Below are 17,513 nucleotides of genomic sequence, written 5' to 3'. Positions count from 1 at the left end.
GTCGGTAGCAGGCGAAAAGTATGATTCTTCCAAATGGAAGGAACAGGTTAACGCGCACACTAGTTCGAGGCTACAGTGCACGGGTACTAAATATGAATCCACCGTTGCTTTAGCAAGAACCCGAACACCGCCTCCTCTTCGGCCAACTCTGTCAAATCTGTACACGCTGAACAATTTACTGTCGTCGAGGAGTTCATTGCCTTGAATGTCTACGGTAAGCCATGACTCGGTAAGGATTGCAATATCCGAGCAATTATCTTGGAGAAGGACTTCAATAGCTCCTTTCCTTGGTAACTAGCTGCGAATGTTCGTTAGAATGACAGCCATATATTATATATTATAAGATGGGGTGACATGTGAACTTCGCAAAGGTTTAGCTGGCGTAAGGTGGAGCTTGGTAGCGGGCGGTGACCGCTATGAAGAAAGTTCGACAACGGAATCCGTAGCAGCATTATATATGTACTGCTTCTTGTCGATCAGCAACTTGTCGTAATGTATTTTGAACGTAGCGTCCCTTTCATTAGCAAAAGAGTATGATTTTTGCGAGCTAATCGAACGGGCGCCGAATAATCTTCTCTAATCAAAAATATTCATTCCTTCAGCTTCGGCCCTGCTTCCAGGATCTTCGACTTGACCTTAAAATGTGCCAGTTTGACATCATTGGACGGTGTTTAGATACCTGGAAACGGCCCATTCGGTGGGAACGTTCTATAGTGTCGTTCTTTATCGTCAGTCCAAGGTGCTGTGAGCAAAAGGAGATTACCTGCGTCTCCGATTGCCCCCAGGTTTCGCCGTTCGATTCCGCGATACCAACAAATATTAAGTTATACCTACGCAAGCGATTTTCTGTGTCGTCGCACTTTTCTGTGAGTATTTTAGGAGCAAAGCACCTTAGTGCCGAGCCTTGTCCCTCGTTGTCCGTTGTCCGTAGCTCTGTAGACCGTAGCATGGAGACCGCTAGGGACGCTGCGGTGCACAAGGGCTATATAAGTGCTGTATATACTGTACACACGTACAGTATATATATATATATATATATATATATATATATATATATATATATATATATATATATATATGTACGCCAAACTCCGACTTCTGGAGAAGGCTTCCGGCGTTTTGACCGAACGATCCCCCGGTGCTTCGCACACTCATCATCACTCACCTCGTGGATATGCGGTGTTTTTTAATTCGGAGGAGCCTGGTAATCCCATCATTCGAGCTTAGGGATGAAGTTTGTCCGTTGGCTTGACCTGCTTGTACTATTTTTTCTAAGGCATCAACCCGCAGGGAAAGAGTGCTGACGTGGTTTTCAATGCAATTATGTGCAGTACGAATGCTCGAAAGCTCATAAGTAGAGTATTCTGCGAGAGTTCAAGACGGTACATTGCCGCAGCGATTGATTGTAGGAATGCTGATGTATCTTCATTACTGGGAACAGGGTTCAGTTCAACGTCGCCAGAGAGGACAAGCAAAAGGCGAATAGCATAAACGTTGATGCAATGTAAGCACATTTGGTGAAACAGTTGGCAGCAAGAGTCAATAAACTCATGTGGGCAAGACACCGCAAATAAAAAGGGGTAACCTGTACGGGTACAACAAGTGTGCGGTAAGTAACTAACGTGCACAGAGAGCGGTGTTGGCATGACCGTGTTTGATGCGGTGACGTGAAAAAACGAAGCGCCTTACATGTTAGCGAGCCGCTTACTGGTGGTAGGTATGAAATCCTTTAGTGATCGTGAACGAATGTCGCCGGGTAGATAATTCTATAGCTTAATTGTACGTGCAAAAAAACTGTATTTGAATGTGTTAGTACGGGCAAAGATAGGCGTTGTGTTCAAGGCGTGAGAGCTAAGGGTACAACTTGCTTTTGTAAATGTGATGTAGTTAAAATCAGAAAGACCGCAGGTGGAGTTATTTATTGCACATAAATGTTTTAAGGCTTCGATGCGATACCGTGAAAGTAATGTCTCGATGTTCAGGGATTGTTGAGGCTGTGTTGGCGAGAAATTGCGGCTGTAGTTTTGGCAAATGAAACGCATACATTTTCGTTGAACATTATTGAGCGAAATTATTTCACAGTGTTTGTAGGGAAGCCAGACAACAGATGCATAATCTAGAACAGGGCGAATTAGCGTTTTATATAATGAGAGTTTAGCACCGCGAGGGGTCTTAGCTAAAGTGGGGCGCAAATAACCTAATTTTTTAGGGCTTTCCCGTTTATATATTCGATGTGTTTAGACCATGAAAGATGCTGTGTTAGAATGACTCCTAAGTATTTATATTGAGACATTCTTTTAAGTGGGATGCCATCCATATAATAATCGAATGAAAGGGGGCCCTGTCTATTGGCAAATGCCATCACGACTGTCTTACTACAGTTGATGTTCATTTGCCACGTTTTGCACCAAGCGCAGAAAGACATAAGGGATTATGCAAGACGGTGATGGTCATCAAATGAGTTAACAGATTCGTCTATACACAGTCATCTGCATAAAGTCTGATTTTGGTTGAGGTGATACGAGGCAAATCAATAATATATGTGAGAAATAATTAGCGTTTTAGAGCGGGAGACTCCAAGTCTCCCGTGGCCAGAGCGTAGCTGACGATGCGTCCTTCCTGGCCCAGAGCCACGTGGATAATGCTGTTCCGTCGCTTCTCCCTCGCGGATTACACCTCGGTTCGTGTGCCTCGAGCGCTCGCGACGTTCGGAACGCTCCACGAACTTCTTCGTCCTCTTCTATAGCCACAGGTGGCCTCTTACATGTGACAAACCAGGAGGCGTGAATCGTGAATATCTTCATGAATACATGTTTCTGTGATGCAAATGACATGAGGAGAACATGAAGAAACCAGCGAAAGAAACTGTGGAAATTTGTTAGTTATGCTTCCGGCATTAACATTCAAAAGCGCGAGATCAGTAGCAGAATGATAGAAATGTCAACGTAATGATGAAGATGCCTTTGAATGTTTTGCCCTAGAATCAACACCAGGAGCTATTACTAAACTATTGGCGGCAGTGTCGCAGTAATGACGCGCGTTATCGATAAATAAATGATCAAACCTCATTTTAATAACCGAGCTTTTTCATTAATCACTTCACAGATGTTTAGCACACAGCTGCCCTTCCAAAAGCGATCGCGTCTTCAATGGTTGATAATGAAATCCAAACAGCGGCGCAGGGCGCGGGTACTCTGATGATACTGAGCAGCCTGAGCACCGTGTCGCTCGAAGACGTGAGAGCCGTGGCGCCCGGCTGTCTTCTATGGCAGCAGACGTACATTTTTCGCAACCGATCTCTCACCGAGTCGCTGGTCAAGAGGGCAGCTGCCTGCGGCTTCGCGGCCATTGTGGTCACCGCGGACTCTGCCGTGCCTGGAGATGGCGTGTTGCACCTTGCGTATCTGTCACAACTGCCACATGGCCTCAGGTATCATTGCGTGTGTTCAAACGCCCATGTACTCTTAAGAAGAGCCCACATCATTCGACACTTAGCTATGTTATCCCTAAGAAATATTCGTCATTTTTCTTTTGTGCTTTTTGCACCCTCTGTACTTTCAGCTCACTAGAGGCACGCATGTTACAATGCACATAGTATTCTTAACAGGAAAATACAACGACCGCAGAGTGTTAAAGAGGGAAAACCCACGCAAGACAGATGGTAATAATTGTTTGCGGACAGCATAAATCTCAAGGAGTGTAAATTGTTTTAGTATAAAGGGCGTAATAGTGTGGTTTTAACGCGACAGCGTTAAGGTCCCCGTGTCACAAAAAATCCGGCGTCGGCGTGCGATGTCGGCGGGTGGCGGAGAAAATCATCCCCAACCACCCCGACCGTGCCGGCCCTCCACGTGGTGCAAGGTGTTGGTGAAAAAATATTGAATTTCTCGCTGTGAAATCCGTCAGAAAAATGGTAAAGTACGACTTTACAATTCGGCGTCGGATTCGCCGTCGGATTGTTTACCAATCAGCGGGGGATTATAATTTTAATCTACGAGAAAACCCAATTTTGCTACGAGGAAACTCAAACACAAACCCCTTTTCCAGCATTTCTACCACACCTAGGTGCAGCCGCGCAGTCGGGTACTTGCGAAAATGATATCCAGATGGCGCTCGCATCGTAGCCAGATCAAATTGGGACTTCGCCTGCTAATTCGTTGTGGACACGCGCGCGCGTCGGGGCAATAGCAAACAATTAATCAAATAATAAAAAAAGGTGCTAGGGCCTTCACAGTTTAAGAAAAGACCACTTATATTGCCACTGGAAAAACGTCATTTCAGCAGTGCATATCTGTTTAAAAGTGAAGCCGACTTTAATGGGATCGGTGTAAGCTTGATCTTTGTAACCTGGCTTTCCCACGTTCAGTGTTGCAGTGAATGAAGCCTACTTGCCGGGCGCGAACGATGCGATGCGAACGGGTCCGATAACGCTATCGCGTTCTACTCTTAAAGGCGATGCTTAAGCGTTCTCCAATTTTTTTAGGTGTAACATAATTTAGATTTTACTTATTTAATCTGTGTTCCCTAAGCAGTTGAAAAGGATTGCACGCTTCCACTAACGCTCATATGACTGCGTTGTTGATTTTTTCTTTTGTTATGGCGTTGTTTTATTGTTTAGCGAAAAAAGAATAGACTAGGGTAGGTCTGCGGCATCGTGACCGCGTCACCTTTCGGTGAATGCCTGAGTAGTCCAACGGCCAAGTAAAAGCTTCTATCAATTCCTGTAGTTTCGACCAAAGTGCCAGATATCTTTCGTAAATATGACCTACCGCAAATAGCCGTGAAACAATTAACGCGGTGACATATACACTATGCCTACGGAGAGTAGATTCCAGCCATATGGCTCTTGTCAAAGTGAAATACAACGTTGGTATTCCGCAGACCCTCTACGAGAGGACAGAGAACCTTCAAATTATGAAACGTGACTACCTCTACTACAGCAAAACATTACGACATAATGTCTCCCTTGGCCATGATACGCTCGCAACCGCACCCACTCAAATGAGCCATCGTAAGTTTTTCAGGTATCGTTATGGAGCAATATTTCTAGAAGTATAAACAAAAACAGTCTTGCTGTAGTGTACAAATATATATACAAACGCGATAGTCTTGCAATATTAATTATTATTTCAGTGGATTCTTAGTTACTATGCTACTCATGGCAACACAGAGGCAGATAGCTCAGCACGTGGGGCCCACAATCACCTTGCCTCATCAGGAAACCTAAGTTTTGAATTGAAATTCGGAGACAGACAAAACACTGGATACAACGTTAAACTTAATCCGGAGATTCTGATAAGGTGTTGACGCTCATGAATCGGCGGTTTTGACGGTGTATTTCTCACAAATAGCAGAATTACTTTATTTAACGATTTTACTAAGGATTACAATTACAGTCTCGCGTATCCGACTGTGGCATTGTCGCAGTTTCGCCAATTTAGAGGCAGCTTATATGGATGAGGTCCATGGATGCAAGCCCCAAGACAAGTATACGAGCGACATGGATGTTCTGGCTTCAGCCACGTGGAACGACATCGAATGGCTACGAGGGCTCTCGAAGCTGCCTATAGTTGTCAAGGGCGTCCTTACTGGTAAGCGCATAGTTTCCAATCGGCGCTGTGAACTCTGTGTGGTGCACAGCCTTAAAATTGTGACACGTGTGCTTCAAACCATGCAGCCTGTTAAACGATGAAGCATGGCCGCTTCGCTGGATTTGTTGGATTTCTTTCTCGGACGATCAGTCGTAGGACTAACCAGATTGTTCTTACATGCAAGTGGGAAACGAATGTGCGTCCAGAACATACCATCTGTTGCAAGATCTGTAGAAATAATGACTGTCTTGCTTAAAGGGGTCCTGTAATTAGGGTGCTGCACGGACCATTTTTTTAGGCCCGGCCTGAGCCACACAGTGCCATGTGTGGCCTGGGCCCGGTGATTTCAAACCAGGCTCGTACCCGGCCCGGGCCCTCAAGGTTCATGCCCGGCCCGAACTGGCCTTTAGTTCCACCCATTGGCCATTGAGCCTATATAAAACTCGCGTTCTTGGTTATTATGACATACTGTCGTGTAACGAAACGGCGGCGGGTGGCCTTCAAGCTGCGTCAATCAGCGTGTTGCCCTGCGTCTGCTCTTCCTCATTACTTTGTAACTGTGAGTGAAATAAACATTTCATTTTATTTAATTTTATCTCGTTGCTAGGCGAACACGCAGATTGTAATTCGATAAGTCGCTTTGAAAACACACATATACAATTGACAGAAAATAAAATATGGAGGGATAAGGCTTGTAAATGCCAACAAGAATGGCACAACGCCTGCTTACTCTTTAGGAAGGGTGATATACATAACCAAGTTTAAGACTATTTGCAAGTGGCAGATTTCATTGCGTCAGGATTTCCATTAAAATGGCTGCTAAAAAAAGTACACCTTTTGATCACCATGCCCATGCTTTGCAGTGTGATATGAACGACGCTACTATACATTCTAAACAGTTGCGCGGCAATATATAGATTGTCCCAGCTAACATTAGCCAAGCTGTTGAAAGACGTAAGGATACTTAAGTGACGGTCAACTTGTTTTGGTGACACGGACCATGCAATTTCGATGCTATCAAAACAGCGTGACGACAGTGGCATGACGACGATTGTATGAGGACGACGACGTCACAACGACATCATGACGACGAATGTGTGGTGAAAATGACGGGACAATGACGTTATGACTAGAACCGGATGCTGCTGGAATGATGATGATGGAGCGACTATGACATCACGATAATTGTATGACAGTAAATAGATGACGATTACCTATGTGGATGAAGCAATGATGACAATGGCACGACAACGGCTATGTAAACACGATTTAATGGTGACGGCATGATTAATATGGAATAACGTAGTTATTATTGAAGTACATAATTCTTAAGGAAATTCAAAAACAGATTTTCGCTTTACTCAGACTGTTCATAAAGCTGTGTCTATAAATATGTGCAGTAACAGTAGGAAGAAGCGCACTGATCAAAATACCGTTCTTGATTTATGTCAGCCATTGGCCAATGGCAGCCGCTTATGGGAATATGCTGTATGACAAAATGTAGCGCCGGGAAATGGTGAGGAGTACTCTTTTGTCGAAAAGAGAATGTTTGGGAAACACGTGACTTCGCACACCGCTTGCGAGCTCCACGCGCCGCGCACGACTGCAAAATTTCGCTGAGATGTTCAGAGCAGAGTATGCTATCTGTGGTCTGTGTTTTTTCACCAAGACCAAGAGGTGCTTGAAAATTAAATTATTGACTTTTACGTGCCAAACCGACGACCTGATTATGTGGCACGCCGTAGTGGGGAACTCTGGAATATTTTTAGACCACCTAGGGTTCTTTAACGTGCACCTAAATCTAAGTACACGGATGTTTTCACATTTCGCCTCCATCAAAATGCGGTCGCCGTGGCCGAGATTCGATCCCGTGACCTCGTGCTGAACAGCCCAACTTCAGCACCCCTTTTAAGAGGTAGCTTTAGCAACGGAATACATGTGAACGGAGAAATAGTTTTTCTGCACAACCACAGCGCCGAATTTGTCGCGGCTAGTTGTAATTAAAGAAAAGGTAAAATCTAGTGTGCTGAGGGGTACTTGGAGATCGCAGGGCCGATCGCCTTCGTCCTGCAGTGGACATAAATATAGGCTGTTGATGATGATAATTCTGTTGAAGCCTAATTACGATTTAGTCTGACAAAGCTTTATAAAAAATTTTAAAATTGAATATTTCCAAAAAACGATACTTTTAAGCTCACAACTGCGTAACTCAACAATAAAAAAAACCCATATCAAAATTCTGTAAGCTGAATCTTGTAGTACTTACAAAGTGGACAAAATTGATGTAATATACTTGGCTGTTAAGTACACCGCTAATATGTGAGTAGAGCTTTTGCAAGAGCCTTGCAAGCATTGTAACAATTTCACGTAAGATATTAATTTAATTATGAAATATATCCGCGTTATATTATCTAACCCATAGTTTACAAAAATACGTTGTATCTGTAAGGAAGATCACGAACGTCGACATCCGGCATGGCAGAGGGTAGCGTCCGCGAACAAAGTTCCAGGATGGTAGAGTGGAACGTTACCCCGCACCTCCACCACTTATAAAGGAGATTTATTGAGGTGCGTAGCGACAGCCGGTCGTAGGATGCACCGAGCACAGTCCTCTAGCTCGAGCTTCTGCTGGGCGCTTGCTGCTACCGATGCTGCTGACTCTTATAAAGGAGATTTATTGAGGTGCGTAGCGACAGCCGGTCGTAGGATGCACCGAGCACAGTGCTCTAGCTCGAGCTTCGGCTGCGCGCTTGATGCTGCCGATGCTGCTGACTCTTATAAAGGAGATTTATTGAGGTGCGTAGCGACAGCCGGTCGTAGGATGCACCGAGCACAGTCCTCTAGCTCGAGCTTCGGCTGCGCGCTTGATTCTGCCGATGCTGCTGACTCTTATAAAGGAGATTTATTGAGGTGCGTAGCGACAGCCGGTCGTAGGATGCACCGAGCACAGTCCTCTAGCTCGAGCTTCTGCTGGGCGCTTGCTGCTGCCGATGCTGCTGACTCTTATAAAGGAGATTTATTGAGGTGCGTAGCGACAGCCGGTCGTAGGATGCACCGAGCACAGTCCTCTAGCTCGAGCTTCTACTGGGCGCTTGCTGCTGCCGATGCTGCTGACTCTTATAAAGGATATTTCTTGAGGTGCGTAGCGACAGCCGGTCGTAGGATGCACCGAGCACAGTCATCTAGCTCGAGCTTCTGCTGGGCCCTTGCTGCTGCCGATGCTGCTGACTCTTATAAAGGAGATTTATTGAGGTGCGTAGCGACAGCCGGTCGTAGGATGCACCGAGCACAGTCCTCTAGCTCGAGCTTCTGCTGGGCGCTTGCTGGTGCCGATGCTGCTGACTCTTATAAAGGAGATTTATTGAGGTGCGTAGCGACAGCCGGTCGTAGGATGCACCGAGCACAGTCCTCTAGCTCGAGCTTCTGCTGCGCGCTTGATGCTGCCGATGCTGCTGACTCTTATAAAGGAGATTTATTGAGGTGCGTAGCGACAGCCGGTCGTAGGATGCACCGAGCACAGTCCTCTATCTCGAGCTTCTGCTGGGCGCTTGCTGCTGCCGATGCTGCTGACACTTATAAAGGAGATTTATTGAGGTTGGTAGCGACAGCCGGTCGTAGGATGCACCGAGCACAGTCCTCTAGCTCGAGCTTCGGCTGCGCGCTTGATTCTGCCGATGCTGCAGACTCTTATAAAGGAGATTTATTGAGGTGCGTAGCGACAGCCGGTCGTAGGATGCACCGAGCACAGTCCTCTAGCTCGAGCTTCTGCTGGGCGCTTGCTGCTGCCGATGCTGCTAATTCTTATAAAGGAGATTTATTGAGGTGCGTAGCGACAGCCGGTCGTAGGATGCACCGAGCACAGTCCTCTAGCTCGAGCTTCTGCTGGGCGCTTGCTGCTGCCGATGCTGCTGACTCTTATAAAGGAGATTTATTGAGGTGCGTAGCGACAGCCGGTCGTAGGATGCACCGAGCACAGTCCTCTAGCTCGAGCTTTGGCTGCGCGCTTGATGCTGCCGATGCTGCTGACTCTTATAAAGGAGATTTATTGAGGTGCGTAGCGACAGCCGGTCGTAGGATGCACCGAGCACAGTGCTCTAGCTCGAGCTTCGGCTGCGCGCTTGATGCTGCCGATGCTGCTGACTCTTATAAAGGAGATTTATTGAGGTGCGTAGCGACAGCCGGTCGTAGGATGCACCGAGCACAGTGCTCTAGCTCGAGCTTCTGCTGGGCGCTTGATGCTGCCGATGCTGCTGACTTTTATAAACGAGATTTATTGAGGTGCGTAGCGACAGCCGGTCGTAGGATGCACCGAGCACAGTCCTCTAGCTCGAGCTTTGGCTGCGCGCTCGAAGCTGCCGATGCTGCTGACTCTTATAAAGGAGATTTATTGAGGTGCGTAGCGACAGCCGGTCGTAGGATGCACCGAGCACAGTGCTCTAGCTCGAGCTTCGGCTGCGCGCTTGATGCTGCCGATGCTGCTGAATCTTATAAAGGAGATTTATTGAGGTGCGTAGCGACAGCCGGTCGTAGGATGCACCGAGCACAGTGCTCTAGCTCGAGCTTCTGCTGGGCGCTTGCTGGTGCCGATGCTGCTGACTCTTATAAAGGAGATTTATTGAGGTGCGTAGCGACAGCCGGTCGTAGGATGCACCGAGCACAGTCCTCTAGCTCGAGCTTCTGCTGCGCGCTTGATGCTGCCGATGCTGCTGACTCTTATAAAGGAGATTTATTGAGGTGCGTAGCGACAGCCGGTCGTAGGATGCACCAAGCACAGTCCTCTATCTCGAGCTTCTGCTGGGCGCTTGATGCTGCCGATGCTGCTGACTCTTGTAAAGGATATTTATTGAGGTGCGTAGCGACAGCCGGTCGTAGGATGCATCGAGCACAGACCTCTAGCTCGAGCTTTGGCTGCGCGCTCGATGCTGCCGATGCTGCTGACTCTTATAAAGGAGATTTATTGAGGTGCGTAGCGACAGCCGGTCGTAGGATGCACCGAGCACAGTGCTCTAGCTCGAGCTTCGGCTGCGCGCTTGATGCTGCCGATGCTGCTGAATCTTATAAAGGAGATTTATTGAGGTGCGTAGCGACAGCCGGTCGTAGGATGCACCGAGCACAGTCCTCTAGCTCGAGCTTTGGCTGCGCGCTCGATGCTGCCGATGCTGCTGACTCTTATAAGAAGATTTATTGAGGTGCGTAGCGACAGCCGGTCGTAGGATGCACCGAGCAGTGTCCTCTAGCTCGAGCTTCTGCTGGGCGCTTGATGCTGCCGATGCTGCTGACTCTTATAAAGGAGATTTATTGAGGTGCGTAGCGACAGCCGGTCGTAGGATGCACCGAGCACAGTCCTCTAGCTCGAGCTTTGGCTGCGCGCATGATGCTGCCGATGCTGCTGACTCTTATAAAGGAGATTTATTGAGGTGTGTAGCGACAGCCGGTCGTAGGATGCACCGAGCACAGTCATCTAGCTCGAGCTTTGGCTGCGCGCTCGATGCTGCCGATGCTGCTGACTCTTATAAAGGAGATTTATTGAGGTGCGTAGCGACAGCCGGTCGTAGGATGCACCGAGCACAGTGCTCTAGCTCGAGCTTCGGCTGCGCGCTTGATGCTGCCGATGCTGCTGAATATTATAAAGGAGATTTATTGAGGTGCGTAGCGACAGCCGGTCGTAGGATGCACCGAGCACTGTCCTCTAGCTCGAGTTTTGGCTGCGCGCTTGATGCTGCCGATGCTGCTGAATCTTATAAAGGAGATTTATTGAGGTGCGTAGCGACAGCCGGTCGTAGGATGCACCGAGCACAGTGCTGTAGCTCGAGCTTCGGCTGCGCGCTTGCTGCTGCCGATGTTGCTGACTCTTATAAAGGAGATTTATTGAGGTGCGTAGCGACAGCCGGTCGTAGGATGCACCGAGCACAGTCCTCTAGCTCGAGCTTTGGCTGCGCGCTTGATGCTGCCGATGCTGCTGACTCTTATAAAGGAGATTTATTGAGGTGCGTAGCGACAGCCGGTCGTAGGATGCACCGAGCACAGTCCTCTAGCTCGAGCTTCTGCTGCGCGCTTGATGCTGCCGATGCTGCTGACTCTTATAAAGGAGATTTATTGAGGTGCGTAGCGACAGCCGGTCGTAGGATGCACCAAGCACAGTCCTCTATCTCGAGCTTCTGCTGGGCGCTTGATGCTGCCGATGCTGCTGACTCTTATAAAGGAGATTTATTGAGGTGCGTAGCGACAGCCGGTCGTAGGATGCATCGAGCACAGTCCTCTAGCTCGAGCTTTGGCTGCGCGCTCGATGCTGCCGATGCTGCTGACTCTTATAAAGGAGATTTATTGAGGTGCGTAGCGACAGCCGGTCGTAGGATGCACCGAGCACAGTGCTCTAGCTCGAGCTTCGGCTGCGCGCTTGATGCTGCCGATGCTGCTGAATCTTATAAAGGAGATTTATTGAGGTGCGTAGCGACAGCCGGTCGTAGGATGCACCGAGCAGTGTCCTCTAGCTCGAGCTTCTGCTGGGCGCTTGATGCTGCCGATGCTGCTGACTCTTATAAAGGAGATTTATTGAGGTGCGTAGCGACAGCCGGTCGTAGGATGCACCGAGCACAGTCCTCTAGCTCGAGCTTTGGCTGCGCGCTCGATGCTGCCGATGCTGCTGACTCTTATAAAGGAGATTTATTGAGGTGTGTAGCGACAGCCGGTCGTAGGATGCACCGAGCACAGTCCTCTAGCTCGAGCTTTGGCTGCGCGCTCGATGCTGCCGATGCTGCTGACTCTTATAAAGGAGATTTATTGAGGTGCGTAGCGACAGCCGGTCGTAGGATGCACCGAGCACAGTGCTCTAGCTCGAGCTTCGGCTGCGCGCTTCATGCTGCCGATGCTGCTGAATCTTATAAAGGAGATTTATTGAGGTGCGTAGCGACAGCCGGTCGTAGGATGCACCGAGCACAGTCCTCTAGCTCGAGCTTCTGCTGGGCGCTTGCTGGTGCCGATGCTGCTGACTCTTATAAAGGAGATTTATTGAGGTGCGTAGCGACAGCCGGTCGTAGGATACACCGAGCACAGTCCTCTAGCTCGAGCTTCTGCTGCGCGCTTGATGCTGCCGATGCTGCTGACTCTTATAAAGGAGATTTATTGAGGTGCGTAGCGACAGCCGGTCGTAGGATGCACCAAGCACAGTCCTCTATCTCGAGCTTCTGCTGGGCGCTTGATGCTGCCGATGCTGCTGACTCTTATAAAGGAGATTTATTGAGGTGCGTAGCGACAGCTGGTCGTAGGATGCATCGAGCACAGTCCTCTAGCTCGAGCTTTGGCTGCGCGCTCGATGCTGCCGATGCTGCTGACTCTTATAAAGGAGATTTATTGAGGTGCGTAGCGACAGCCGGTCGTAGGATGCACCGAGCACAGTGCTCTAGCTCGAGCTTCGGCTGCGCGCTTGATGCTGCCGATGCTGCTGAATCTTATAAAGGACATTTATTGAGGTGCGTAGCGACAGCCGGTCGTAGGATGCACCGAGCAGTGTCCTCTAGCTCGAGCTTCTGCTGGGCGCTTGATGCTGCCGATGCTGCTGACTCTTATAAAGGAGATTTATTGAGGTGCGTAGCGACAGCCGGTCGTAGGATGCACCGAGCACAGTCCTCTAGCTCGAGCTTTGGCTGCGCGCTCGATGCGGCCGATGCTGCTGACTCTTATAAAGGAGATTTATTGAGGTGTGTAGCGACAGCCGGTCGTAGGATGCACCGAGCACAGTCCTCTAGCTCGAGCTTTGGCTGCGCGCTCGATGCTGCCGATGCTGCTGACTCTTATAAAGGAGATTTATTGAGGTGCGTAGCGACAGCCGGTCGTAGGATGCACCGAGCACAGTGCTCTAGCTCGAGCTTCGGCTGCGCGCTTGATGCTGCCGATGCTGCTGAATATTATAAAGGAGATTTATTGAGGTGCGTAGCGACAACCGGTCGTAGGATGCACCGAGCACAGTCCTCTAGCTCGAGCTTTGGCTGCGCGCTTGATGCTGCCGATGCTGGTGAATCTTATAAAGGAGATTTATTGAGGTGCGTAGCGACAGCCGGTCGTAGGATGCACCGAGCACAGTGCTGTAGCTCGAGCTTCGGCTGCGCGCTTGCTGCTGCCGATGCTGCTGACTCTTATAAAGGAGATTTATTGAGGTGCGTAGCGACAGCCGGTCGTAGGATGCACCGAGCACAGTCCTCTAGCTCGAGCTTCTGCTGCGCGCTTGATGCTGCCGATGCTGCTGACTCTTATAAAGGAGATTTATTGAGGTGCGTAGCGACAGCCGGTCGTAGGATGCACCAAGCACAGTCCTCTATCTCGAGCTTCTGCTGGGCGCTTGATGCTGCCGATGCTGCTGACTCTTATAAAGGAGATTTATTGAGGTGCGTAGCGACAGCCGGTCGTAGGATGCACCGAGCACAGTCCTCTAGCTCGAGCTTTGGCTGCGCGCTCGATGCTGCCGATGCTGCTGACTCTTATAAGAAGATTTATTGAGGTGCGTACCGACAGCCGGTCGTAGGATGCACCGAGAACAGTGCTCTAGCTCGAGCTAGAGCACTGTTCGGCGCCACATGGAGTCGGCGCCACATGGAGGCCACTGAAGCTGGCAAACAGCATGTTCGGCGCCACATGGAGGCCACTCAAGCTGGCAAACAGCATGTTCTTCTAGCAATGACTGGACGATACGTGCTTTATGGATCGGGCTGCGGTCGTGTTGAAAAAAATAGCAGCCGTCGCTGAAGGGACCGTCCAGCGCATACGGAACGAGGTGTCTAGTGATGACGTCGCAGTACCGTGACGCAGTGAAGGGCCCTTCCAGACGCACAAGGGGACCAAGGCCATCTTTGCTGATTGCTCCCCACACGCTCACGGAACACCGTCCACTGGATAGAACACTCTGTGTGTAATTAGGCAGATATTTGCAAGAAATAGCATACAATTGGGTTCCAGCGGCGCGTCTAAAAATGTTGTGATTCCTCTTGCGTATGAACTTTATAATGCTGTTATAGAGTTGCAATAGAAAACGTGCAAACATCATTAGATAGTACTGAAAGACCCACTGGCAGCTTTTAATTAGCTTCAGAGTAAGTAGTACTATGAAACAATCGTTAATGTTTTCAACATAATACCACTACAAAAAAATCTCGTAATGTCCAAAAGCTCATTTTACGTGAAACATGTTGTGATGCAGAATTAGCTTCGTGAATTAACTGCCAATACACTGTAAACACACCTGCAGTTTAGTGGACGCCAAACCCGCTTCCGTTGGTCCCAGCGCGTGGAAAAAGTTGACTCGTCGCTAAAGATGACATCGCCCCATTTCTCTGTTGTCCAATCTTTCATTGCTGTAGCGAACATGAGTCGTTCTTGTAGCTGGCTGTCTGAGAGGCAGGGCTCCTGTGCTGCTACGAAAGACTGCAGGCCAAGCTCGCTCAGCCTTCTTCTTACAGTCTCAGACAATACCGTGAGCGAGAGCGCTTCTCGGATATCCTCTGCACATTGAAAAGGATCAGCCACGATGGCGGCCGTAATCAGGCGGTCCTCTTCCTCAGTCGTGGCCCTTGGACGCCCACTGCGCTCCATATCTGTGAATCTGCCATCGTCGCGGAAAGCTTGAATAATCCTATTCACGGCAGTCCAGCTCCTGTTGGTTCGGCGGCAGATTTCGCGCTGAGGTATTCCTTCTATAAATAAACGCACAATGTGCCTTCTTTCGTCAAGTGGAACACGCAGCGGCATCTTTCCAAATAGGCAATCACCACGTGGCCTGAAGCAAGTCTACTACGTTTTCAGCGACTGATGCGAAGATGCGCCTATGTGTGAAAGAAAATTTTCTATGCATCCGCTTTTTCTTTATTTTTGATGACAGTGAAACACCTCCCTACCCTTTCTCTCAAGACGCAGAAGCAGCAACACTCATTATACCAAGATGCTGCCAACCAAAGTGCGCCAGTAAACGTCGCGTAAAAAAATCGTCGCAGCGCTTCGTGAAACTTATCTACCCACTGGCACACCAGTCGACAAAGGTTGCAGTGATTGCTCCGATACTGCTATCAAGCCAGATATGTGGCGGTCTTATCGCAGACAGCGCTCTGCGTCAACACAACGAACTAACAATGTCATGCACGGGAATAAAAAATTAACAGGCAGGCGAGTACCAAGAGGGCTCATATCCGGGAGAGCGCCCCTGTCGCCGCTAGGTGGCGTACCGCTAGGTGGCGCGGATAGGCAGTCTGGCACGCGCTCGCGTGGTCCGCAAACTTTTGTGGTTGACTGTACAACACCTTTTTTTTATCGCAGACACCACCATACGATATATTGTCGTGCGGCAGAGTAAAACAGCAGCTTTGCTTAGCGAACCACTGCACCAGAGTAAAACAGCCGGTTTGCTTAGAGGGCTACTGGACACAAAGACCCGGTCGCCAGCTGGGACGTGGCCTAGGTCCTCTTCAGCCTAAAAACAACGGATGGCTAGCTCGTGGCCCGCGACCGCTTCATCGTTTGTAAGTTAGCCCAGAAACACCAGGTGGCATTTGTATAATAATGTTGAAGCGCCTATGCACAGAGCTCAGCTGTAGCATGTGTTGCCAAGGTTCTGCTTGTATAGTGGGTACCACGGTGATTGTATAACTAGAGCAATAGCGACTGGATGCAAAGCTACGGGATGCACAGTCTCATCTTGATCACAAGCGCGCTGTTTTCTCTATTGCCGTGAACTAAAGAACCGTACAAGCTGCTGTAACTATGCACTGGTTCTCTGGGTTGCAGCCGAAGCGGCGCTCCAAGCACACCGCCATGGTGCAGCGGCCGTCATCGTGTCCAACCATGGAGGCCGCCAGCTGGATGAAACTCCTGCCGCAGTGCGTGAATCATATTTGAAATATCTCAACTACCAATGATAACCAAAGGAGCATGAAAAAAGACTTCCAAGGCCCGCGAATACACGCAAAGTGCCTCGAGCGACCAGTCGCGCGGCAATTCTGCGTGTATTCGTGGGCTCCTTTTACGCTCGAGAAAACACATTTATGTGGCACGTACTGAGCAACAGAAAGCTGTATCGGGAGTTTCTCGTGTTGGTCTACAATTTTCTCATTGACACTTTGATAATTAGGGCAGTAATTCTGGAGTTAGATAATTAATTAAAATTAGCTAATTAAATCTCCGCAACGAAAAAATTACTGGCGGCTACTCCACTGCACTAGAAAGAATCCGCACTAGGTTTGCTTCGCGTAACGCCGTTCCCTTTTTTTTAATCGTGCTGCATGATAGCTGGGACACCCTGTATATGTATATTGTTACAGTGTGTCAAGGGTAGTGGAGCAGCAGCATCAGCAACAACAACATTAGGCATGCAGCGAGGTACAGAAGGATGACGTGCGGCATCGGCACCCACTTGCCCTACGGCTCCCTGAAATAAACGTCTTCTATGCACCCCGTAACCTGTGCTAACGTAACCTAAACGTAAGAAGGCGTTTACGGGGTCTGTTACGGGGTGTGTTTAGAAGACGTTTATTGCAGGGAGCCGTAGGGCATGTGGGTGCCGATGCTGCACGTCGTCCTTCTCTACCTCGCTGCATGCCTAATGTTGTTGTTGCTGTTGATGCTGCTGCTCCACTACCCTTAACGCACTATAACAATATATATTTCGAATTACCAATACAATAAGTGAAAATGCACGCGAATGCGTAAGTAATATTTGTTTATTTAACAGAGATAGATCTATGGATGAACCTCACATGGTGAACCATCGGGGCCCGACAAATTATTTTAATTTCAATTTATTTCTTGCTACTATATAAAAGCTCAAGATGATTCACGGACAAAAGGCAGTGAGTGCCCAGAGTTCGCTGATCCCGCCCAGCAGCATGCAGTGCAAAGCGCATAAAAATGCACATTTGTTGCACAATTGCATTAATTTAGCAA

General features: G+C 48.7%; 1 protein-coding gene across 1 annotated transcript; it reads left to right on the top strand.

Annotated features, from left to right (window-relative positions):
• Positions 1–3,100: 3,100 nt before the first annotated feature.
• LOC119431702 (2-Hydroxyacid oxidase) lies at positions 3,101–16,489 on the top strand. The gene is made up of 3 exons (XM_037699179.2): positions 3,101–3,430; positions 5,428–5,591; positions 16,359–16,489. Exons 1-3 carry the CDS (start codon positions 3,150–3,152, stop codon positions 16,487–16,489), a joined length of 576 nt encoding a protein of 191 aa, XP_037555107.2. The 5' UTR covers positions 3,101–3,149.
• The last annotated feature ends 1,024 nt before the right edge of the window (positions 16,490–17,513 follow it).

The sequence above is a fragment of the Dermacentor silvarum genome, chromosome 10, assembly GCF_013339745.2.
Source record: "Dermacentor silvarum isolate Dsil-2018 chromosome 10, BIME_Dsil_1.4, whole genome shotgun sequence".
Taxonomy (NCBI): Eukaryota; Metazoa; Arthropoda; class Arachnida; order Ixodida; family Ixodidae; genus Dermacentor; species Dermacentor silvarum.
This window is presented reverse-complemented; position numbering and strand designations above follow the sequence as displayed.